The 25,222-nt window shown below is 54.9% G+C and overlaps 1 protein-coding gene across 1 annotated transcript in view; it reads right to left on the minus strand.

Moving 5' to 3' along the window:
- Positions 1–2,935: 2,935 nt before the first annotated feature.
- The window catches only part of LOC140208424 (NACHT, LRR and PYD domains-containing protein 3-like), a 151,932-nt gene continuing 129,645 nt past the window's right edge, over positions 2,936–25,222 (minus strand). Inside the window, exons 8-11 of the mRNA XM_072277100.1 lie at positions 4,787–6,524; positions 4,253–4,339; positions 3,930–4,097; positions 2,936–3,783 (exon numbers count right to left, since the gene is read on the minus strand). Coding sequence (XP_072133201.1) covers positions 3,696–3,783; positions 3,930–4,097; positions 4,253–4,339; positions 4,787–6,524 — 2,081 coding nt within the window. The 3' untranslated portion in view covers positions 2,936–3,695. The remainder of the gene's footprint in view (positions 3,784–3,929; positions 4,098–4,252; positions 4,340–4,786; positions 6,525–25,222) is intronic.

Here is a 25,222-nt window from a genome sequence, read left to right on the forward strand (position 1 = left end):
CCTCACCATCCTGTCACCCTCCTTCCCATCCCACCTCTCACAGACCCCTCCCCTCCCTCCACACTCAGTGAGTCACTCCCTCACCCTCACCATCCTGTCACCCTCCTTCCCATCCCATCACTCCCCCTCCCCTCCCTCCACACTCAGTGAGTCACTCCCTCACCCTCACCATCCGTCACCCTCCTTCCCATCCCATCACTCCCCCTCCCTCCCCTCCCTCCACACTCAGTGAGTCACTCCCTCACCCTCACCATCCTGTCACCCTCCTTCCCATCTCATCACTCCACCTCCCTCCCACTTCCTCCACCACTCAGTGAGTCACTCCCTCACCCTCACCATCCTGTCACCCTCCTTCCCATCCCATCACTCCCCCTCCCCTCCCTCCACACTCAGTGAGTCATCTCCCTCACCCTCACCATCCTGTCACCCTCCTTCCCATCCCATCACTCACAAACCCCTTCCCTCGCTCCACCACTCAGTGAGTCACTCCCTCACCCTCTGCACCCTGTCACCTTCCTTCCCATCCCATCACTCCCCCTCCCTCCACACTCAGTGAGTCATCTCCCTCACAATGACCATCCTGTCACCCTCCTTCCCATCCCATCTCTCGCAAACCCCTCGCCTCGCTTTCCTCTCCCCGCCACCTCGATGTTGTTCAACTTACGCTGGATGGCTGCCATTTTGCGATGCCAATTTTCGCCTCTCCTCATCGCCCTCTCTCTCTGTTACCCAGTGAGTCACTCCCCTACTCACCCCATCACTCCTGACACCCTCCCCTCTCCGTCCCCTTGTCCTTTCTCCCGCCATCCAACACATCCTGGGTGGTGAACATTTTCCGATGGGAAATTTCACTCCCTCACCCGATCCCTTTCCTCTCTCGTTGAGTGAGTCTCTCCCCTCTCCCTCCGTTCAGACACTCAACTCTCCGTCCCATCAGCCCAGATCGCGTCTCGACCCCTCGCTCCCCATTTCCCCTGTCCACACCCCCCTTCTTGCCGTCCGTCTTATTTGTGAAGGATCGAAACCACCCACCCTTCCCCCACACTCCCCATCCTGTTCCTGCCCACCCTGTCCTTTCAGACCCCTCTTTCCTGGTCCTGCAACTTCCCCTCCCTTCCTGTCCCATCAGATCCCCTCCCACCTCGTCCCATTACTTTCCCTCCTTCCTGGTCCCATCACTCCCGCTCCCTTCCTGTCGTTTCACACCTCCTCACCCCGAATCTATCTTATCCACGTCGCCACCAGTTTGTGACAGGAACTTTCGCCTCCCCTTTTCGTCTCCTATTGAGTCAGTGACTTCGCCACAGTCACTGTCTCATCAGTCCACTCCTCGTCCCGTCACTCCTCTTCCTCCCAAACCCCTCACCCCTCCTCCCCAAAACCCACATGTATATGTGTATGTGTGAATATCTGAGATATATACATTAGTTTATTCAATGACAAAATTATTAGAATTAAAACATACATGCAATACCCAAGACTATATAAAACACAAATTAAAATACTGTTATTACAATCAATAACACACTCGATCCCGGGATTGTATCCATGGGCACCGCATGTTCCTTCGCCATAGATTCTGTGAGCGACAGTGGCCATTGTAAGTCAGTGTCTCACTTCATCCCTGGTGGCCACATTAACCAAGGAACACACACAAAAATGCTGGTGAACGCAGCAGGCCAGGCAGCATCTATAGGAAGAGGTACAGTCAACGTTTCGGGTCGAGACCCTTAGTGAGGACTAACTGAAAGAAGAGGTAGTCAGAGATTGGAAAGTGGGAAGGGGAGGGGGAGATCAGAAATGACAGGAGAAGACAGGAGGGGGAGGGATGGGGCCAAGAGCTGGACAGGTGATTGGCAAAAGGTATACAGAGATGGAGGAGGGGGAGGGTCATGGGACAGGAGGTGCAGGGAGAAAGAAAGGGGGAGGTGAACCCACTATAGTGAGAGGGACAGAGGGAGAAAAAAGGGAGAGAAAAAATGGAGAAAAATAATAATGATAATAAATAATAAATAAGGGATGGGGTACGAGGGGGAGGTGGGGCATTAACTGAAGTTAGAGAAGTCAATGTTCATGCCATCAGGTTGGAGGCTACCCAGACGGAATATAAGGTGTTGTTCCTCCAATCTGAGTGTGGCTTCATCTTTACAGTAGAGGAGGCCGTGGAAAGACATGTCAGAATGGGAATGGGACGTGGAATTAAAATGTGTGGCCACTGGGAGATCCTGCTTTCTCTGGTGGACAGGGCTTAGTTGTTCAGCAAAGCGGTCTCCCAGTCTGCGTCGGGTCTCGCCAATATATAGAAGGCCACATCGGGAGCACCGGACGCAGTATATCACCCCAGCCGACTCACAGGTGAAGTCTCGCCTCACCTGGAAGGACTGTCTGGGGCCCTGAATGGTGGTAAGGGAGGAAGTGTAAGGGCATGTGTAGCACTTGTTCCGCTTACAAGGATTAGTGCTGGGTGGGAGATAGGTGGGAAGGGATGTGGGGGGGACGAATGGACAAGGGAGTCACTGGGATTGTGTGATGGAACGGCGTGGAGGGAGATTCACTCTGTGTCTGACCCCGGGAGTGTGTGATGGGATGGGTGTAGAGGGAGTTTCATGCTGTGTCTGACCCCACGAGTGTGTGATGGGACAGTCAGGGCCCCAGACATATTTACTTATTATTTCCCCTTTTTGTCCCCTTGCCCATCCTCTGGGTTCCCCCTCCTCACCCTTTTCCTTCTCCCTGGACCTCCTGTCCCATGATCCTGTCATACCCTTTTTGCCAATCACCTGTCCAGCTCTTGGCTCCATCCCTCCCCCTCCTGTCTTCTCCTATCATTTTGGATCTCCCCCTCCCCCTCCCACTTTCAAATCTCTTACTAGCTCTTCCTTCAGTTAGTCCTGACGAAGGGTCTCGGCCTGAAACGTCGATTTTACCTCTTCCTAGAGATGCTGCCTGGCCTGCTGCGTTCACCAGCAACTTTGATGCGTGTTGTTTATTATCAAAGTTCTTATTTGTCACCATATACTATCTCGAGATTCATTTTATTGCAGTCATTTACAGGACAATAAATCAATATAGCAGAATTTATGAAAAACTATACAAAAACAAAGACTAACCACCAAGCAACGTGCAAAGGAAGGCAAATTTGTGCAAATAAAATATTAAATAATAATAACATGAATTGTAAATTATTTGAAAGTGAGTCTGTAGGTTGTGGAATCAGTTCAGAGATGATGTGAGTGAAGTTATCCACGCCGGTGTCTCAGAAAAAACCCGCCATCATCGGGCCCTTCCTGTCTGTGTAATTCCCCGGCATGAAACGTAAAAGTTGCCCGTGGACGCAGCAGGCCAGCCAGCATTACGTACTCCCGGGATAATCCCACCCCGGGACACCGGTGTCCCAGACTGAGCCCCGGCCCCCGGGCTCTTCCTGTCTGTGTCATTCCCCGGGGTCTCGAACCCGCACATCCGGCAGAAGCTGCGCCGGTGGACAGGAGGCGGAAATACGTCACCACGGGAGACCAGAGAGCGACGCACAGCGCGAGCCTAAAGCTAGTTCCGTTACAAACGGTTGGGAATTAAACCTGGCGCGTGGCCATTAAAGGTAAGGGGAAGTGGGGGGCGGGAGTTAAAGGGGGGGGGCGGGGAATCGGCCAAAATGTCGGCATCCCGCGGGCGGGGATGTTCACACATTCAGATGTTCACACGGACACGGTCAGTCCGGGTCTGGGTTCCTGCAGAGATCTCAGTTCCTTCCTCCCGGTCTCACTGAACAGATTGTCCTCCAGCCTGAAACAGATGGGAGAATAAAGATGAAATAAACAGATCACACAACAGTGTCAGTAACAGGGGACAACACTCACAGACAAATATCACCAGAAAACCCGCGGATCCGCTGATATTTTATCACATTGAACATTAACACAAACACTCACCCGATCAGCTCCAGACTCGGGAGGGTCAGTATGAGGTGGCGGACAGCGGGGACAGATCGGTCTGTCAGCGAGTTTAATCCCAGGTCCAGCTCCGTCAGTGATGGGTTTGTACTGAGAGCGGAGACGAGATCCTCGACACCAGAATCTCTGAGACCGACATCGTCCAGCCTGGAGATGAGAGAGAGTGAGGGTGAAGGACACAGAGAGACAGGAGACGGTACAAATCCCCAGTGCTTATCAGTAACACAATTACTGATCACATTAATGTTCAGTGTCAGACACCCAGTGAGGGTAAACACAATCTCCCACAGTTTGGTACTTACCACAGTTTCTGTATTTTACACTCCGGGTTCCTCAGAGCCGCAGACACCAGTTTCACTCCTGAATCTCCCAGGTTATTCCGCCCGAGTCTAAACACAAACAGACAAATTGATCAACAAAGTGATTCAAACCGTGGGTCTGAGGGAATTTCTCTCACTCGGATATTTCAGGAAACATTAAACCCTTCAGTAAATCACTGATTGGAGTTCCCATCACTGTCAATGTCCCTCACTGCCCAGCTCCAGGGTATTCACCGAATGTCAGTAATTTAGTCTGTCGGTGTGACCCTGTAAACTCCACATAGTCTGTCTCATTCCCCGATGGTTAGAAAAGTGTTCCTGATGTGAGAGGGTCGGGAGGGGCAGGGATGAAGGAGGAACGGGGATGGGGAACAGAGATCCCACAGGAGGAAGGGTGATGGCACTTGTCACAATTCTTCACAATCGTATTTATCACAGTTTTACCCAAATCCCTTTACATTGAAACAACACAACTGGACAGTTTCACAGTTCAGAGTGAGAGATAAATCAAGTTACCTCAACTCCCGGCACTTGTGCAGCCCGGGTCCCAGCCGCTGGATTCCTTCACACTGAATGTTGCAGTTCCCCAGGTCGAGCTGTTTTATTGTATCACACAGTCCGATGACATGAGACAGGACCGCGCAGTCAATCGGGGTCAGTGTCATTCCACTGAATGAAAGTGTTTCCACAGATCCCAGTGCGGCCTGAGCCAGTCCACGATTCTGAGACTCAAACAGGTAGTGCAATGTGTTCAGGAGGCTCCTTTTACCAGATTCACTCCATGTGTTTCCACTCTGGCGTTTAAATTCCTCCTTCACCCAGTCAATCACCCGGCAGGTTGTTTGATGAGGAAATGGACCCAGAAACTCCTCCAGGCCCCGAGCTGTCATTGGGTTGGAGAGACCAGCAACAAAACGGAGAAATACCTCAAATCGACTGTCTGTCGTGCTGTGGGCTTCAGTGAGGAATCTCAGACTATCCCCGGGATGTGGATTTAGGAATTGTGAGACTGCAGCTATAAACTCTTGGATGGTGAGGTGTGGGAATGTGTACACCACGCTCTGGGCAGAATCCTCTCTCTCCAAAAGCTCCATCAGGAACCCGGACAGGAACTGGGAAGGCTGCAGATTGTAGTTGATCAAATCTCCATCTGTAAATACAATCTTCTTCTGGGACACCCCTCTGAAGGCCATCTGACCAACCCTGAGAAACACATCACGGGGGTTCTCAATCTCACGGCCGTGGTTTTTCAGGATGTTGTAAATATAGTAGGAATACAGTTGGGTGATGGTCTTGGGAACTCGCTGCGGGTCCCTGACTCTTTGTGTGAAGAAGGGGCCCAGTGCCAGAGCGAGGATCCAGCAGTAGGAGGGGTTGTAGCTCATGGTGTACAGGATCTCGTTCTCCTTCACGTGTTTGAAAACAGCTGCTGCCACTGTCTGATCTTCAAAATGCCTGATGAAATATTCCTTCCGTTCCTCACCAACAAATCCCAGGATTTCAGCCCAGACATCGATCTTCGCCTTTTCCAGTAAATGTAACGCAGTGGGGCGGGTGGTCACCAGCACTGAGCACCCTGGGAGCAGCTTGCCCTGGATTAAACTGTACACAATGTCAGACACCTTGCACTTGAATTCAGGATCTGTGCATGTGGACCGAGGTTCTGTGTTTCTCTGACTGTCAGCAAAATCAATTTTGTCATTGAATTCATCCAAACCATCGAATATAAACAGCAATCCCTCTGGGTTCTTCCAGACCTCTCTCAGGATATTCCCAAAGTAAGGATACTGATCCAGAATCAGTTCCTTCAGGTTTATTCTGCAGTTAATGGAATTTAAATCCCGGAATTTGAAACTGAAGACAAACTGGAATTGTTGGAATATTTTCCCTGTGACCCAGTCATAAACAATCTTTTGTACCATTGTTGTTTTCCCGATCCCCGGGACTCCGGCCACTGCTGCCGAACTCCCAGATTTGGATTTACTCCGGGAAAAGCTGCTCTGGAACAGCTGATCAGTGCGGATTTTTTCCAGCTCTCTGCGGAGATGTTCCTCTCTCCACTCCTCGTGGTCTCTGCCTCTTGCCAGCAGCTCATGTTCCACCAGTCTCCGATCTCGAACAGTAGAAATGACTGTGAGCTCAGCGTATCGATCAACCAGCTGGAAAACCTTCACCTTCTCCCTCATCAGGATCGTGTTCACTCTCAGTGTTTCAGTTTGTGCCCGCAGAGTCTCCTTGTGTTTCTGTTGAACATCTTCCATGGGAACAGACAGTGAACAAACTGTTAGATGCCTCAACTCAGAACTCGGTATTTAAATACACAAGAGTTAGCTCAAAGCTATTGCATTAATTGGGGTCTCACAGTGTGTCAGGAACCTTTTGGGGCCTGTGGGGTCTCACAGTGTGTCAGGTCCCTCTCAGGGGTGTGTGGGGTCTCACAGTGTGTCAGGACACTGTTAGGGGTGTGTGGGGTTGCACAGTGTGTCAAGAGCCTGTCAGGGGTGTGTGGGGTCTCAGAGTGTGTCAGGACCCTCTCAGGGTTGTTTGAGGGATCATAGTGTGTCAGGACCCACAATGTGTCAGTGTTTCACCGTGCGTCGGGACACTATCAGGGGTGTGTGCGGTCTCACAGTGTGTCAGGACCCTGTCAGGGGTGTGTGGGGTCTCACAGTCTGTCAGGACGCTGTCACGGGTTTCTGGGGTTTTGCAGTGTGTCAGGACCCTGTTACTGGTTTGCGGGGTTTCACAGTGTGTCAGGACCCTTTTCCGGGGGTGGGGGGTCTCAGAGTGTGTCAGGACCCTGCCAGGGTTGTGTGGGGTCTCACAGTGTGTCAGGTCCCTGTCAGGGGTGTGTGGGGTCTCACAGTGTGTCAGGACCCTGTCAGGGGTGTGTGGGGTCTCACAGTGTGTCAGGACCCTGCCAGGGTTGTGTGGGGTCTCGCAGTGTGTCAGGCCCTTGTCAGGGGTGTGTGGTCTCACAGTGTGTCAGGACCCCTCTGGGGTGTGTGGGGTCTCAAAGTGTTTCTGAACCCTGTCACGGGTGTGTGGGGTCTCACAGTGTGTCAGGTCCCTGTCAGGGGTGTGTGGGGTTTCACTGTGTGTCAGGATCTTGTGGTGGTTGTGGGGGGTCTCACAGTGTGTCAGGATGCTGTTGTGGGGGATCTAACAGTGAGTCAGAACCCTCTCAGGTGTGTATGGGATCGCAATGTGTGTCAGGACCCTGTCAGGGCTGTGTGGCGTCTCACAGTGCGTCAGGTCACTGTCAGGGGTGTGTTGGATCTCACAGTGTGTCAGGACCATTTTGGGGTGTGTCGGGTCTCACAGTGCGTCAGGAGCCCTTTCAGGTGTGTGTGGGGTCTCACAGTGTGTCAGGTCCCTGTCAGGAGTGTGTGGGGTCTCACAGTGTAACAGGACACTGTCTGTCAGTTGTGTGTGGGGTCTCACAGCGTGTTTGAACCATACCAGGGGTGTGTGGGTTCTCACAGTCTGTCAGGACGCTGTCACGGGTTTGTGGGGTTTCACTGTGTGTCAGGACCCAGTGATTTGTTTGGGGGTCTCACAGTGTGTTGGGACCCTTTTCTGGGGGTGGGGGGGAATCTCACAGTGTGTCAGGATCCTTTTGGGGTGTGTGGGGTCTCACAGTGCTTCTGAACCCTGTCAGGGGTGTGTGGGATCGCACCGTGTGTCAGGACCCTCTCAGGGGTGTGTGGGGTCTTACAGTGTGTCAGGACCCTACCTAGGTTGTGTGAGGTCTCACAGTGTGTCTGGACCCTGCCAGGGATGTGTGAGGTCTCACAGTTTGTCTGGACACTGTCGGGGAGGGTGGGGCGGTCTCACAGTGTATCATGACTGTCTCAGATGTGTGTGGGATCTCAATGTGTGTCCGGACCCTGTCATGCGTGTGGCGTCTCACAGTGCATCAGGATCTTGTTAGGGGTGTCTGGGGTCTCACAGTGTGTCATCACCCTCTCGGGGGTGTGTTAGGACTCACAGTGTGCCAGGACCCTGTCAGGGTTATGTGGGGTTTCACAGTGTGTCAGGACACTGTGAGTGGTTTGTGGGGTCTCATACTGTGTCAGAACCCTCTCAGATGTGTGTGGGATCGCAATGTGTGTCAGGACCCTGTCAGGGGTGTGTGGCATCTCACAGTCTGTCAGGACGCTATCCAGGGTGTGTGTGGTCTCACAGTCTGTCAGGACCCTGAGAGGTGAGTGTGGAGTCTCACAGTGCGTCAGGTCCCTGTCAGGGGTGTGTGTGGTCTCACAGTGTGTCAGGAACGTGTCAATAGTGTGTGGGGTCTCACAGAGTGTTAGGACCCTGTTAGGGGTGTGTGGGGTCTCACACTGTGTCAGGACCCTGTCTGTCAGTTGTGTGTGTGGTCTTAAAGTGTGTCAGGTCCCTGTCAGTGGTGTGTGGGGTGTGACAGTGTGTCAGGACCTTTTCAGGTGTGTGTGGGGTCTCACAGAGTGTCAGGACCGTGTGAATAGTGTGTGGGATATCAATGTGTGTCAGGACCCTGTCAGGGGTGTGTGGCGTCTCACAATGTGTCAGGTCCCTGTCAGAGTGTGTGGGGTCTCACACTGTGTCAGGACCCTGTCGGGTTGTGTGAGGTCTCACAGTGTGTCAGGGCCCTGTCGGGTTGTGTGAGGTCTCACAGTGTGTCAGGGCCCTCTCAGGCGTGTGTGGCATCTCACAGCATTTCCTGAGCCTGTCAGGGGTGTGTGCAGTCTCACAGTGTGACAGGACCCTGTCATGGGGGTGTGGGGTCTTACAGTTTGACTGGACAGTGCCAGGGGTGTGTGGGGTTTCACAGTATGTCAGGACCCTGTCAGGGGTGTGTGGGGTCTCACAGTGTGTCAGGACCCTGTCAGGGCTGTGTGGCGTCTCACAGTGCGTCAGGTCACTGTCAGGGGTGTGTTGGATCTCACAGTGTGTCAGGACCATTTTGGGGTGTGTCGGGTCTCACAGTGCGTCAGGAGCCCTTTCAGGTGTGTGTGGGGTCTCACAGTGTGTCAGGTCCCTGTCAGGAGTGTGTGGGGTCTCACAGTGTAACAGGACACTGTCTGTCAGTTGTGTGTGGGGTCTCACAGCGTGTTTGAACCATACCAGGGGTGTGTGGGTTCTCACAGTCTGTCAGGACGCTGTCACGGGTTTGTGGGGTTTCACTGTGTGTCAGGACCCAGTGATTTGTTTGGGGGTCTCACAGTGTGTTGGGACCCTTTTCTGGGGGTGGGGGGGAATCTCACAGTGTGTCAGGATCCTTTTGGGGTGTGTGGGGTCTCACAGTGCTTCTGAACCCTGTCAGGGGTGTGTGGGATCGCACCGTGTGTCAGGACCCTCTCAGGGGTGTGTGGGGTCTTACAGTGTGTCAGGACCCTACCTAGGTTGTGTGAGGTCTCACAGTGTGTCTGGACCCTGCCAGGGATGTGTGAGGTCTCACAGTTTGTCTGGACACTGTCGGGGAGGGTGGGGCGGTCTCACAGTGTATCATGACCATCTCAGATGTGTGTGGGATCTCAATGTGTGTCCGGACCCTGTCATGCGTGTGGCGTCTCACAGTGCATCAGGATCTTGTTAGGGGTGTCTGGGGTCTCACAGTGTGTCATCACCCTCTCGGGGGTGTGTTAGGACTCACAGTGTGCCAGGACCCTGTCAGGGTTATGTGGGGTTTCACAGTGTGTCAGGACACTGTCAGGGGTGTGTGGTGTCTCACAGTGCATCAGGATCTTGTTAGGGGTGTGTTAGGACTCACAGTGTGTCATCACCCTCTCGGGGGTGTGTTAGGACTCACAGTGTGCCAGGACCCTGTCAGGGTTATGTGGGGTTTCACAGTGTGTCAGGACACTGTGAGTGGTTTGTGGGGTCTCATACTGTGTCAGAACCCTCTCAGATGTGTGTGGGATCGCAATGTGTGTCAGGACCCTGTCAGGGGTGTGTGGCATCTCACAGTCTGTCAGGACGCTATCCAGGGTGTGTGTGGTCTCACAGTCTGTCAGGACCCTGAGAGGTGAGTGTGGAGTCTCACAGTGCGTCAGGTCCCTGTCAGGGGTGTGTGTGGTCTCACAGTGTGTCAGGAACGTGTCAATAGTGTGTGGGGTCTCACAGAGTGTTAGGACCCTGTTAGGGGTGTGTGGGGTCTCACACTGTGTCAGGACCCTGTCTGTCAGTTGTGTGTGTGGTCTTAAAGTGTGTCAGGTCCCTGTCAGTGGTGTGTGGGGTGTGACAGTGTGTCAGGACCTTTTCAGGTGTGTGTGGGGTCTCACAGAGTGTCAGGACCGTGTGAATAGTGTGTGGGATATCAATGTGTGTCAGGACCCTGTCAGGGGTGTGTGGCGTCTCACAATGTGTCAGGTCCCTGTCAGAGTGTGTGGGGTCTCACACTGTGTCAGGACCCTGTCGGGTTGTGTGAGGTCTCACAGTGTGTCAGGGCCCTGTCGGGTTGTGTGAGGTCTCACAGTGTGTCAGGGCCCTCTCAGGCGTGTGTGGCATCTCACAGCATTTCCTGAGCCTGTCAGGGGTGTGTGCAGTCTCACAGTGTGACAGGACCCTGTCATGGGGGTGTGGGGTTTTACAGTTTGACTGGACAGTGCCAGGGGTGTGTGGGGTTTCACAGTATGTCAGGACCCTGTCAGGGGTGTGTGGGGTCTCACAGTGTGTCAGGACCCTGCCAGGGGTGTGTGGGGTCTCACAGTGTGTCAGGATCCTGTCAGGGGTGTGTGGGGTCTCACAGTGTGTCAGGACCCTGCCAGGGGTGTGTGGGGTCTCACAGTGTGTCAGGATCCTGTCAGGGGTGTGTGGGGTCGCACAGTGTGTCAGGACCCTGCCAGGGGTGTGTGGGGTCTCACAGTGTGTCAGGATCCTGTCAGGGGTGTGTGGGGTCGCACAGTGTGTCAGGACCCTGCCAGGGTTGTGTGGTGTTTCACAGTGTGTCAGAACACTGTGAGTGGTTTGTGGGGTCTCACAGTGTGTCTGAACCCTCTCAGATGTGTGTGGGATCGCACTGTGTGTCAGCACCCTGTCAGGTGTGTGTGGGGTCTCACAGTGTGTCTGGACTGTGTCAATAGTGTCTGGGGTCTCACAGTTTGTCAGGACCCTGTCAGGGGTGTGTGGGGTCTCACAGTGTGTCAGGACCCTGTCAGGGGTGTGTGGGGTCTCACAGTCTGTCAGATAACTGTCAGGGGTGGTCTCACAGTGTGTCAGGAGCCTCTCAGATGTGTGTGGGATCTCAATCTGTGTCAGGACCCTCTCACGTGTGTGTGGCATCTCACAATGTGTCAGGTTGCTGTCAGGGGTGTGTGGGGTCTCGTAGTGTGTCAGGAATTTGTCAGGGGTGTGTGGTGTCTCACAGTTTGCCAGGTCCCTGCCAGGAGTGTGTGGGGTCTCACAGGGTGTCAGGGCCCTGTCAGTGGTGTGTGGGGTCTCACACTGTGACAGGCCCCTGGCAGGGTTGTGTGGGGTTTCACTGTGTGTCTGGATACTGTGCGTGGTTCGTGGGGTTTCACAGTGTGTCAGGATCTGGTTGTGGGTGTGGGTGGTCTCACAGTGGGTCAGGACGCTGTTGCGGGGGGTCTCACAGTGTGTCAGAACCCTCTCAGATGTATGTGGGATCGCAATGTGTGTCTGGACCCTGTCAGGGGTGTGTGGCGTTTCATAGTGCGTCAGGTCGCTGCCAGGGGTGTGTGGTGTCTCACAGTGTGTCAGGTCCCTGTCGGGTGTGTGGGGTCTCACAGTGTGTCAGGAACCTGTGAGGGGTGTGTGCGGTCTCACAGTGTGTCAGGACCCTATCCAGGGTGTGTGGGGTCTCACAGTGTGTCAGGTCCCTGTCAGGGGTGTGTGGTGTCTCACAGTGTGTCAGGAACCTGTGAGGGGTGTGTGCGGTCTCACAGTGTGTCAGGACCCTATCCAGGGTGTGTGGGGTCTCACAGTGTGTCCCGACTCTGTCAGGTGTGTGCGGCGTCTCACACTGTGTCAGGTCCCTGTCAGTGGTGTGTGCGGTCTCACAGTGTGTCACGATCCTGTCAGTGGTGTGTGGGGTCTCACAGTGTGTCAGGTCCCTGTCAGGGGTGTGTGGTGTCTCACAGTGTGTCAGGAACCTGTGAGGGGTGTGTGCGGTCTCACAGTGTGTCAGGACCCTATCCAGGGTGTGTGGGGTCTCACAGTGTGTCCCGACTCTGTCAGGTGTGTGCGGCGTCTCACACTGTGTCAGGTCCCTGTCAGTGGTGTGTGTGGTCTCACAGTGTGTCACGATCCTGTCAGTGGTGTGTGGGGTCTCACAGTGTGTCAGGACTCTGTCAGGGGTGTGTGGGGTCTCACCGTGTGTCAGGGTCCTCTTAGGGGTGTGTGGGGTCTCACAGTATGTCAGGACTATGTCAGGGGTGTGTGGGGTCTCACAGTGTATCAGGGTCCTGTAAGGGGTGTGTCGGGTATCACAGAGTGTCATCAGTGTGAAAGTAAGCATGCAAGTACAGCAGGCAGCGAAGCAAGCTAATGGCATGCTGGCCTTCATAACAAGGGGAATTGAGTACAAGAGCAAAAAGGTCCTTCTGCAGTTGTACAGGGCCCTGGTGAGACCACACCTGGAGTACTGTGTGCAGTTTTGGTCTCCAAATTTGAGGAAGGACATTCTTGCTATTGAGGGAGTGCAGCGTAGGTTCACAAGGTTAATTCCCGGGATGGCGGGACTGTCATATGTCGAAAGATTGGAGTGACTGGGCCTGTATACTCTGGAATTTAGAAGCCTGAGAGGGGATCTAATTGAAACATTTATAATTATTAAGGGATTGGACATGCTGGAGGCAGGAAACATGTTCCTGCTGATGGGTGAGTCCAGAACCAGAGGCCACAGTTTAAGAATAAGGGATAGGCCATTTAGAACGGAGTTGAGGAAAAACTTTTTCACCCAGAGAGTGGCGGATATATTGAACGCTCTGCACCGGAAGGCTGTGGAGGCAAAGTCTCTGGATGCTTTCAAGAAAGAGATGGATAGAGCTCTTAAAGATAGTGGAATCAAAGGTTACGTGATAAGGCAGGAACTGGATTCTGATTGTGGATGATCAGCCATGATCACAGTGAATGGTGGTTCAGGCTCGAAGGGTCGAATGGCCTACTCCTACACCTAATGTCTCTTGTCTATTTTCTATAGGACCCTGTCCGGGGTATGTGGGGTCTCACAGTTTGTCAGGACCATTACAGGAGTGTGTGGGGTCTCACAGTGTGTCCGGACCCTGTCAGGGGTGTGTAGGGTCTCATAGTGTGTCAGGTCCCCGTCAGGGGTGTGTGTGGTCTCACAGTGTGTCAGGAACCTGTCTGTCAGTTGTGTGTGTGGTCTCACAGTGTGTCAGGACCGTGCCAGGAATGTGTGGGGTCTCACAGTGCGTCATGTCCCTGTCAGGGATGTGTGGCGTCTCACAGTGCGTCAGGACCCTGTCAGGTGTGTGTGGCGTCCACAATGTGTCAGGACCCCTCTGGGGTGTGTTGGGTCCCACAGTGTTTCTCAACCCTGTCAGGCATGTGTGCTGTCTCACAATGTGTCAGGACCCTTTTGGGGCCTTTGGGGTCTCACAGTGTGTCAGGACCCCATGTCAGGAGTGTGCAGGATCCCACAGTGTGTCCGGACCCTGTCAGGGGTGTGTGGGGTCTCACAGTGTGTCAGCACCCTGTCAGGGGTGTGTAGGGTCTCACAGTGTGTCAGGTCACCGTCAGAGGTGTGTGGGGTCTGACAGTGTGTCAGGGCCCTGTCAGGGGTGTGTGCAGTCTCACAGTGTGTCAGGACCATTCCAGGGGTGTGTGGGGTCTCACAGTGTGTCAGAACCCTTTCATGTGTGTGTGGTGTCGTGTGGTGTGTCACGATCCTATCAGGGGTGTGTGGGGCCTCACAGTGTGTCAGGACCCTGTCAGTGGTTTGTGGGGTCTCACAGTGTGACAGGTCCCTGTTAGGGGCCTGTGGGGTCTCACAGTGTGTCAGAACCCTGCCTGGGTTGTTTGGGGTCTCACAGTGTGTCAGGAACCTATCCAGAGTGTGTGGGGTCTCACAGTGCGTCAGGACCCTGCCAGGGGTATGTGGGATTGCAATATGTGTCAGGACCCTGTCAGGTGTGTGTGCGGTCTCGTAGTGTGTCAGGACCCTATCCAGGGTGTGTGGGGTCTCAGAGTGCGTCAGGACCCTGCTAGGGTTGTGTGGGATCGCAATTTGTGTCAGGACTCTGCCAGGCGTGTGTGGGGTCACAATGTGTGTCAGGACCCTGTCAGGTGTGTGTGCGGTCTCGTAGTGTGTCAGGACCCTATCCAGGGTGTGTGGGGTCTCAGAGTGCGTCAGGACCCTGCTAGGGTTGTGTGGGATCGCAATTTGTGTCAGGACTCTGCCAGGCGTGTGTGGGATCGCAATGTGTGTCAGGACCCTGTCAGGTGTGTGTGGCGTCCACAGTGGGTCAGGTCGCTGTCAGGGGTGTGTTAGGTTTCATGGTGTGTCTGGACCCTCTCAGGTGTGTGTGGGATCTTAATGCATGTCAGGACACCGTGAGTGGTTTGTGGGGTTTCACAGTGTGTCAGGATCTGGTCGTGGGTGTGTGGGGTCTCACTGTGTGTCAGAACACTCTCAGATGTGTGTGGGATCGCAATGTGTGCCAGGACGCTGTCAGGAGTGTGTGGCGTCTCACAATACGTCACGTCCCTGTCAGGGGTGTGTGGGGTCTTACAGTGTGTCAGGACCCTGTCTGGTGTGTGTGGAGTCTCACACTGTGTCATAAACCTGTCAGGGGTGTGTGGGGTCTCACAGTGTGTCAGGACCCTGCCTGGGTTGTTTGGGGTCTCACAGTGTGTCAGGAACCTATCCAGAGTGTGTGGGATCTCACAGTGTGTCAGGACCCTTTTGGGGTGTGTCGGGTCTCACAGTGTGTCAGGACCCTATCCAGGGTGTGTACGGTCTCACAGCGTGTCCCGACCCTGTCAGGGCTGTGCGGCGTCTCACACTGTGTCAGGTACCTGTCAAGGGTTTGTTTGGGTCTCACACTGTGTCAGGGTCCTGTTAGGGGTGTGTGGCGTCTCACAGTGTGTCAGGGTCCTGTTAGGGGTATGTGGGCTATCACAGTGTGTCAGTGTCCTGTTAGGGGTATGTGGGCTATCACAGTGTGTCAGTGTCCTGTTAGGGGTGTGTGGGGTATCACAGTGTGTCAGGGTCCTGTTAGGGGTGTGTGGCGTCTCATAGTGTGTCAGGGTCCTGTTAGGGGTGTGTGGGGTATCACAGTGTGTCAGTGTCCTGTTACAGGTGTGTGGGATCGCAATGTGTGTCAGGACCCTGTCAGGGATGTGTGGGGTCTCACAGTGTGTCAGGTACCTGTCAAGGGTTTGTTTGGGTCTCACACTGTGTCAGGTCCCTGTCAGGGGTGTGTGGGGTCTCACACTGTGTCAGGTCCCTGTCAGGGGTGTGCAGGGTCTCGCTGTGTGTCAGGTCCCCGTCAGAGGTGTGTGGGGTCTGACAATGTGTCAGGGCTTTGTCAGGGGTGCGTGGCGTCTCACAGCGTGTCAGGACCCTGTCAGTTGTCTGTGGCGTCTCACAGTGTGTCAGGTCGCTGTCAGGGGTGTGTGTGGTCTCACAGTGTGTCAGGACCCTGTCAGTGGTTTGTGGGGTCTCACAGTGTGTCAGGACCGTGCCAGGGGTGTGTGGGGTCTCACAGTGTATCAGGACCCTTTGATGTGTGTGTGGTGTCGTGTGGTGTGTCACGATACTGTCAGGGGTGTGTGTGGTCTCACAGTGTGTCAGAACCCTGCCTGGGTTGTTTGGGGTCTCACAGTGTGTCTGGACCCTGCCAGGTGTGTGTGGGGTCTCACAGTGTGTCAGGACCCTTTTGGGGCCTGTGGGGTCTCACAGTGCGTCAGGACCCTGCCAGGGTTGTGTGGGATCGCAAAGTGCATCAGGGCCCTGCCAGGGGTGTGTCGGATCTCACAGTCTCTCAGGACCCTATCCTGGGTGTGTGGGGTCTCACAATGTGTCAGGATCCTTTTGGGGTGTGTGGCGTCTCACAGTGTGTCAGGACCCTTTTGGGGCCTGTGGGGTCTCACAGTGTGTCAGGACCATGTCAGGAGTGTGTGGGATCCCACAGTGTGTCCGGACCCTGTCAGGAGTGTGTGGGATCCCACAGTGTGTCCGGACCCTGTCAGGAGTGTGTGGGATCCCACAGTGTGTCCGGACCCTGTCAGGGGTGTGTAGGGTCTCGCTGTGTGTCAGCACTCTGTCAGGTGTGTGTAGGGTCTCACAGTGTGTCAGGTCACCGTCAGAGCTGTGTGGGGTCTGACAGTGTGTCAGGGCCCAGTCAGGGGAGTGTGCAGTCTCACAGTGTGTCAGGACCCTGTCATGGTTGTTTGAGGTCTCACAGTGTGTCAGGATCCTGTCGGGGGTGTGTGGGGTCTCACAGTGTGTCAGAACCCTGTCAGATGTGTGTGGGATCGCAAAGTGTGTCTGGACCCTGTCAGGGGTGTGTGTGGTCTCGTAGTGTGTCAGGACCCTATCCAGGGTGTGTGGGGTCTCAGAGTGCGTCAGGAACCTGCTAGGGTTGTGTGGGATCGCAATTTGTATCAGGACCCTGCCAGGTGTGTGTGGGATCGCAATGTGTGTCAGGACTCTGTCAGTTGTGTGGGGGGTCTCACAGTGTGTCAGAACCCTGTCAGTAGTGTGTGGGGTCTGACAATGTGACAGGGCATTGTCAGGGGTGTGTGGAGTCTCACAGTGTGCCAGGACCCTGTGAGCGGTGTGTGTGTATCACAGTTTGTCAGGACCCTGTCAGGGTGTGTGGGGTCTCACAGTGTGTCAGGACCCTGTCAGGGGTGTGTGGGGTCTCACAGTGTGTCAGGTCCCTGTCAGGGGTGTGTGGGGTCTCACAGTGTGTCAGGGTCCTGTCAGGGGTGTGTGGGGTCTCACAGTGTATCAGGGTCCTGTAAGGGGTGTGTGGGGTCTCACAGAGTGTCATCAGTGTGAAAGTAAGCATGCAAGTACAGCAGGCAGTGAAGAAAGCTAATGGCATGCTGGCCTTCATAACAAGGGGAATTGAGTATTAGAGCAAAGAAGTCCTTCTGCAGCTGTACAGGGCCCTGGTGAGACCACACCTGGAGTACTGTGTGCAGTTTTGGTCTCCAAATTTGAGGAAGGACATTCTTGCTATTGAGGGAGTGCAGCGTAGGTTCACAAGGTTAATTCCCGGGATGGCGGGACTGTCATATGTCGAAAGATTGGAGCGACTGGGCCTGTATACTCTGGAATTTAGAAGCCTGAGAGGGGATCTTATTGAAACATATAAGATTATTAAGGGATTGAACATGCTGGAGGCAGGAAGCATGTTCCCGCTGATGGGTGAGTCCGGAACCAAAGGCCACAGTTTAAGAATAAGGGGTAGGCCATTTAGAATGGAGTTGAGGAAAAACTTTTTCACTCAGAGAGTGGCGGATATATTGAATGCTCTGCCCCAGAAGGCAGTGGAGGCCAAATCTCTGGATGTTTTTTAGAAAGAGATGGATAGAGCTCTTAAAGATAGTGGAATCAAAGGTTACGTGATAAGGCAGGAACTGGATTCTGATTGTGGATGATCAGCCATGATCACAGTGAATGGCGGTTCAGGCTCGAAGGGTCGAATGGCCTACTCCTGCATCTAATCTCTCTTGTCTATTTTCTATAGGACCCTGTCCGGGGTATGTGGGGTCTCACAGTTTGTCAGGACCATGTCAGGAGTGTGTGGGGTCTCACAGTGTGTCCGGACCCTGTCAGGGGTGTGTAGGGTCTCGCTGTGTATCAGCACCCTGTCAGGGGTGTGTAGGGTCTCACAGTGTGTCAGGTCCCCGTCAGAGGTGTGTGGGGTCTGACAATGTGTCAGGGCCCTGTCAAGGGTGCGTGGGGTCGCACAGTGTGTCAGGACCGTGCCAGGGGTGTGTGGGGTCTCACAGTGTGTCAGGACCCTGTCAGGTGTGTGGGGGGTCTCACAGTGTGTCCGGACCCTGTCAGGGGTGTGTAGGGTCTCGCTGTGTATCAGCACCCTGTCAGGGGTGTGTAGGGTCTCACAGTGTGTCAGGTCCCCGTCAGAGGTGTGTGGGGTCTGACAATGTGTCAGGGCCCTGTCAAGGGTGCGTGGGGTCGCACAGTGTGTCAGGACCGTGCCAGGGGTGTGTGGGGTCTCACAGTGTGTCAGGACCCTGTCAGGTGTGTGGGGGGTCTCACAGTGTGTCAGAACCCTGTCAGTAGTGTGTGGGGTCTGACAATGTGACAGGACATTGTCAGGGGTGTGTGGAGTCTCACAGTGTGCCAGGACCCTGTGAGTGGTGTGTGTGTATCACAGTTTGTCAGGACCCTGTCAGGGTGTTCGGAGTCTCACAGTGTTTCTGTACCCTGTCAGGGGTGTCTGGGGTCTCACAGTGTGTCAGTGTCCTGTCAGGTGTGTGTGGGGTCTCACAGTGTGTCAGTGTCCTGTCAGGTGTGTGTGGAGTCTCACAGTGTGTCAGTGTCCTGTCAGGTGTGTGTGGGGCGTCACAGCTTGTCCTGACCCTGTCAGGGGTGTGTGGGGTCTCACAGTGCGTCAGGACCCTGTCACGGGTGTGTGGGGTCTCACAGTTTGTCAGGAACCTGTCAGGTGTGTTTGGGGTCTCACAGTGTGTCACGACACTGTCAGGGGTATGTCAGGTCTCACCGTGTGTCAAGATCCTTTCAAGGGTGTGGGGATCTCACAGAGTGCTTGAACCCTGTCAGGGGTGTGTGGGGTCTCACAGTGTGTTAGGACCCTGTCAGGGGTATGTGGGGTCTCACAGTGTGTCAGGTCCCTGTCAGGGGTGTGTGGGGTCTCATAGTGTGTCAGGGTCCTGTTAGGGGTGTGTGGGGTATCACAGTGTGTCAGTGTCCTGTTACAGGTGTGTGGGATCGCAATGTGTGTCAGGACCCTGTCAGGGATGTGTGGGGTCTCACAGTGTGTCAGGTACCTGTCAAGGGTTTGTTTGGGTCTCACACTGTGTCAGGTCCCTGTCAGGGGTGTGTAGGGTCTCGCTGTGTGTCAGGTCCCCGTCAGAGGTGTGTGGCATCTGACAATGTGTCAGGGCTTTGTCAGGGGTGCGTGGCGTCTCACAGCGTGTCAGGACCCTGTCAGTTGTCTGTGGCGTCTCACAGTGTGTCAGGTCGCTGTCAGGGGTGTGTGTGGTCTCACAGTGTGTCAGGACCCTGTCAGTGGTTTGTGGGGCCTCACAGTGTGTCAGGACCGTGCCAGGGGTGTGTGTGGTCTCACAGTGTATCAGGACCCTATCCAGGGTGTGTGGGGTCTCACAGTGTGTCAGGTCCCTGTCAGGGGTGTGTGGTGTCTCACAGTGTGTCAGGAACCTGTGAGGGGTGTGTGCGGTCTCACAGTGTGTCAGGACCCTATCCAGGGTGTGTGGGGTCTCACAGTGTGTCCCGACTCTGTCAGGTGTGTGCGGCGTCTCACACTGTGTCAGGTCCCTGTCAGTGGTGTGTGCGGTCTCACAGTGTGTCACGATCCTGTCAGTGGTGTGTGGGGTCTCACAGTGTGTCAGGTCCCTGTCAGGGGTGTGTGGTGTCTCACAGTGTGTCAGGAACCTGTGAGGGGTGTGTGCGGTCTCACAGTGTGTCAGGACCCTATCCAGGGTGTGTGGGGTCTCACAGTGTGTCCCGACTCTGTCAGGTGTGTGCGGCGTCTCACACTGTGTCAGGTCCCTGTCAGTGGTGTGTGCGGTCTCACAGTGTGTCACGATCCTGTCAGTGGTGTGTGGGGTCTCACAGTGTGTCAGGTCCCTGTCAGGGGTGTGTGGTGTCTCACAGTGTGTCAGGAACCTGTGAGGGGTGTGTGCGGTCTCACAGTGTGTCAGGACCCTATCCAGGGTGTGTGGGGTCTCACAGTGTGTCCCGACTCTGTCAGGTGTGTGCGGCGTCTCACACTGTGTCAGGTCCCTGTCAGTGGTGTGTGTGGTCTCACAGTGTGTCACGATCCTGTCAGTGGTGTGTGGGGTCTCACAGTGTGTCAGGACTCTGTCAGGGGTGTGTGGGGTCTCACCGTGTGTCAGGGTCCTCTTAGGGGTGTGTGGGGTCTCACAGTATGTCAGGACTATGTCAGGGGTGTGTGGGGTCTCACAGTGTATCAGGGTCCTGTAAGGGGTGTGTCGGGTATCACAGAGTGTCATCAGTGTGAAAGTAAGCATGCAAGTACAGCAGGCAGCGAAGCAAGCTAATGGCATGCTGGCCTTCATAACAAGGGGAATTGAGTACAAGAGCAAAAAGGTCCTTCTGCAGTTGTACAGGGCCCTGGTGAGACCACACCTGGAGTACTGTGTGCAGTTTTGGTCTCCAAATTTGAGGAAGGACATTCTTGCTATTGAGGGAGTGCAGCGTAGGTTCACAAGGTTAATTCCCGGGATGGCGGGACTGTCATATGTCGAAAGATTGGAGTGACTGGGCCTGTATACTCTGGAATTTAGAAGCCTGAGAGGGGATCTAATTGAAACATTTATAATTATTAAGGGATTGGACATGCTGGAGGCAGGAAACATGTTCCTGCTGATGGGTGAGTCCAGAACCAGAGGCCACAGTTTAAGAATAAGGGATAGGCCATTTAGAACGGAGTTGAGGAAAAACTTTTTCACCCAGAGAGTGGCGGATATATTGAACGCTCTGCACCGGAAGGCTGTGGAGGCAAAGTCTCTGGATGCTTTCAAGAAAGAGATGGATAGAGCTCTTAAAGATAGTGGAATCAAAGGTTACGTGATAAGGCAGGAACTGGATTCTGATTGTGGATGATCAGCCATGATCACAGTGAATGGTGGTTCAGGCTCGAAGGGTCGAATGGCCTACTCCTACACCTAATGTCTCTTGTCTATTTTCTATAGGACCCTGTCCGGGGTATGTGGGGTCTCACAGTTTGTCAGGACCATTACAGGAGTGTGTGGGGTCTCACAGTGTGTCCGGACCCTGTCAGGGGTGTGTAGGGTCTCATAGTGTGTCAGGTCCCCGTCAGGGGTGTGTGTGGTCTCACAGTGTGTCAGGAACCTGTCTGTCAGTTGTGTGTGTGGTCTCACAGTGTGTCAGGACCGTGCCAGGAATGTGTGGGGTCTCACAGTGCGTCATGTCCCTGTCAGGGATGTGTGGCGTCTCACAGTGCGTCAGGACCCTGTCAGGTGTGTGTGGCGTCCACAATGTGTCAGGACCCCTCTGGGGTGTGTTGGGTCCCACAGTGTTTCTCAACCCTGTCAGGCATGTGTGCTGTCTCACAATGTGTCAGGACCCTTTTGGGGCCTTTGGGGTCTCACAGTGTGTCAGGACCCCATGTCAGGAGTGTGCAGGATCCCACAGTGTGTCCGGACCCTGTCAGGGGTGTGTGGGGTCTCACAGTGTGTCAGCACCCTGTCAGGGGTGTGTAGGGTCTCACAGTGTGTCAGGTCACCGTCAGAGGTGTGTGGGGTCTGACAGTGTGTCAGGGCCCTGTCAGGGGTGTGTGCAGTCTCACAGTGTGTCAGGACCATTCCAGGGGTGTGTGGGGTCTCACAGTGTGTCAGAACCCTTTCATGTGTGTGTGGTGTCGTGTGGTGTGTCACGATCCTATCAGGGGTGTGTGGGGCCTCACAGTGTGTCAGGACCCTGTCAGTGGTTTGTGGGGTCTCACAGTGTGACAGGTCCCTGTTAGGGGCCTGTGGGGTCTCACAGTGTGTCAGAACCCTGCCTGGGTTGTTTGGGGTCTCACAGTGTGTCAGGAACCTATCCAGAGTGTGTGGGGTCTCACAGTGCGTCAGGACCCTGCCAGGGGTATGTGGGATTGCAATATGTGTCAGGACCCTGTCAGGTGTGTGTGCGGTCTCGTAGTGTGTCAGGACCCTATCCAGGGTGTGTGGGGTCTCAGAGTGCGTCAGGACCCTGCTAGGGTTGTGTGGGATCGCAATTTGTGTCAGGACTCTGCCAGGCGTGTGTGGGGTCACAATGTGTGTCAGGACCCTGTCAGGTGTGTGTGCGGTCTCGTAGTGTGTCAGGACCCTATCCAGGGTGTGTGGGGTCTCAGAGTGCGTCAGGACCCTGCTAGGGTTGTGTGGGATCGCAATTTGTGTCAGGACTCTGCCAGGCGTGTGTGGGATCGCAATGTGTGTCAGGACCCTGTCAGGTGTGTGTGGCGTCCACAGTGGGTCAGGTCGCTGTCAGGGGTGTGTTAGGTTTCATGGTGTGTCTGGACCCTCTCAGGTGTGTGTGGGATCTTAATGCATGTCAGGACACCGTGAGTGGTTTGTGGGGTTTCACAGTGTGTCAGGATCTGGTCGTGGGTGTGTGGGGTCTCACTGTGTGTCAGAACACTCTCAGATGTGTGTGGGATCGCAATGTGTGCCAGGACGCTGTCAGGAGTGTGTGGCGTCTCACAATACGTCACGTCCCTGTCAGGGGTGTGTGGGGTCTTACAGTGTGTCAGGACCCTGTCTGGTGTGTGTGGAGTCTCACACTGTGTCATAAACCTGTCAGGGGTGTGTGGGGTCTCACAGTGTGTCAGGACCCTGCCTGGGTTGTTTGGGGTCTCACAGTGTGTCAGGAACCTATCCAGAGTGTGTGGGATCTCACAGTGTGTCAGGACCCTTTTGGGGTGTCTCGGGTCTCACAGTGTGTCAGGACCCTATCCAGGGTGTGTACGGTCTCACAGCGTGTCCCGACCCTGTCAGGGCTGTGCGGCGTCTCACACTGTGTCAGGTACCTGTCAAGGGTTTGTTTGGGTCTCACACTGTGTCAGGGTCCTGTTAGGGGTGTGTGGCGTCTCACAGTGTGTCAGGGTCCTGTTAGGGGTATGTGGGGTATCACAGTGTGTCAGGGTCCTGTTAGGGGTGTGTGGGGTCTCAGTGTGTCAGGGTCCTGTTAGGGGTGTGTGGCGTCTCATAGTGTGTCAGGGTCCTGTTAGGGGTGTGTGGGGTCTCAGTGTGTCAGGGTCCTGTTAGGGGTGTGTGGCGTCTCACAGTGTGTCAGTGTCCTGTTAGGGGTGTGTGGCGTCTCATAGTGTGTCAGGGTCCTGTTAGGGGTGTGTGGGGTATCACAGTGTGTCAGGGTCCTGTTAGGGGTGTGTGGGGTCTCAGTGTGTCAGGGTCCTGTTAGGGGTGTGTGGGGTATCACAGTGTGTCAGGTCCCTGTCAGGGGTGTGTGGCGTCTCATAGTGTGTCAGGGTCCTGTTAGGGGTGTGTGGGGTATCACAGTGTGTCAGTGTCCTGTTACAGGTGTGTGGGATTGCAATGTGTGTCAGGACCCTGTCAGGGGATGTGTGGGGTCTCACAGTGTGTCAGGTACCTGTCAAGGGTTTGTTTGGGTCTCACACTGTGTCAGGTCCCTGTCAGGGGTGTGTGGGGTCTCACACTGTGTCAGGTCCCTGTCAGGGGTGTGCAGGGTCTCGCTGTGTGTCAGGTCCCCGTCAGAGGTGTGTGGGGTCTGACAATGTGTCAGGTCGCTGTCAGGGGTGTGTGTGGTCTCACAGTGTGTCAGGACCCTGTCAGTGGTTTGTGGGGTCTCACAGTGTGTCAGGACCGTGCCAGGGGTGTGTGGGGTCTCACAGTGTATCAGGACCCTTTGATGTGTGTGTGGTGTCGTGTGGTGTGTCACGATACTGTCAGGGGTGTGTGTGGTCTCACAGTGTGTCAGAAACCTGCCTGGGTTGTTTGGGGTCTCACAGTGTGTCTGGACCCTGCCAGGTGTGTGTGGGGTCTCACAGTGTGTCAGGACCCTTTTGGGGCCTGTGGGGTCTCACAGTGCGTCAGGACCCTGCCAGGGTTGTGTGGGATCGCAAAGTGCATCAGGGCCCTGCCAGGGGTGTGTCGGATCTCACAGTCTCTCAGGACCCTATCCTGGGTGTGTGGGGTCTCACAATGTGTCAGGATCCTTTTGGGGTGTGTGGCGTCTCACAGTGTGTCAGGTCGCTGTCAGGGGTGTGTGTGGTCTCACAGTGTGTCAGGACCCTGTCAGTGGTTTGTGGGGTCTCACAGTGTGTCAGGACCGTGCCAGGGGTGTGTGGGGTCTCACAGTGTATCAGGACCCTTTGATGTGTGTGTGGTGTCGTGTGGTGTGTCACGATACTGTCAGGGGTGTGTGTGGTCTCACAGTGTGTCAGAACCCTGCCTGGGTTGTTTGGGGTCTCACAGTGTGTCTGGACCCTGCCAGGTGTGTGTGGGGTCTCACAGTGTGTCAGGACCCTTTTGGGGCCTGTGGGGTCTCACAGTGCGTCAGGACCCTGCCAGGGTTGTGTGGGATCGCAAAGTGCATCAGGGCCCTGCCAGGGGTGTGTCGGATCTCACAGTCTCTCAGGACCCTATCCTGGGTGTGTGGGGTCTCACAATGTGTCAGGATCCTTTTGGGGTGTGTGGCGTCTCACAGTGTGTCAGGACCCTTTTGGGGCCTGTGGGGTCTCACAGTGTGTCAGGACCATGTCAGGAGTGTGTGGGATCCCACAGTGTGTCCGGACCCTGTCAGGAGTGTGTGGGATCCCACAGTGTGTCCGGACCCTGTCAGGAGTGTGTGGGATCCCACAGTGTGTCCGGACCCTGTCAGGGGTGTGTAGGGTCTCGCTGTGTGTCAGCACTCTGTCAGGTGTGTGTAGGGTCTCACAGTGTGTCAGGTCACCGTCAGAGCTGTGTGGGGTCTGACAGTGTGTCAGGGCCCAGTCAGGGGAGTGTGCAGTCTCACAGTGTGTCAGGACCCTGTCATGGTTGTTTGAGGTCTCACAGTGTGTCAGGATCCTGTCGGGGGTGTGTGGGGTCTCACAGTGTGTCAGAACCCTGTCAGATGTGTGTGGGATCGCAAAGTGTGTCTGGACCCTGTCAGGGGTGTGTGTGGTCTCGTAGTGTGTCAGGACCCTATCCAGGGTGTGTGGGGTCTCAGAGTGCGTCAGGAACCTGCTAGGGTTGTGTGGGATCGCAATTTGTATCAGGACCCTGCCAGGTGTGTGTGGGATCGCAATGTGTGTCAGGACT

This window comes from Mobula birostris, chromosome 13 (assembly GCF_030028105.1).
Source record: "Mobula birostris isolate sMobBir1 chromosome 13, sMobBir1.hap1, whole genome shotgun sequence".
Taxonomy (NCBI): domain Eukaryota; kingdom Metazoa; phylum Chordata; class Chondrichthyes; order Myliobatiformes; family Myliobatidae; genus Mobula; species Mobula birostris.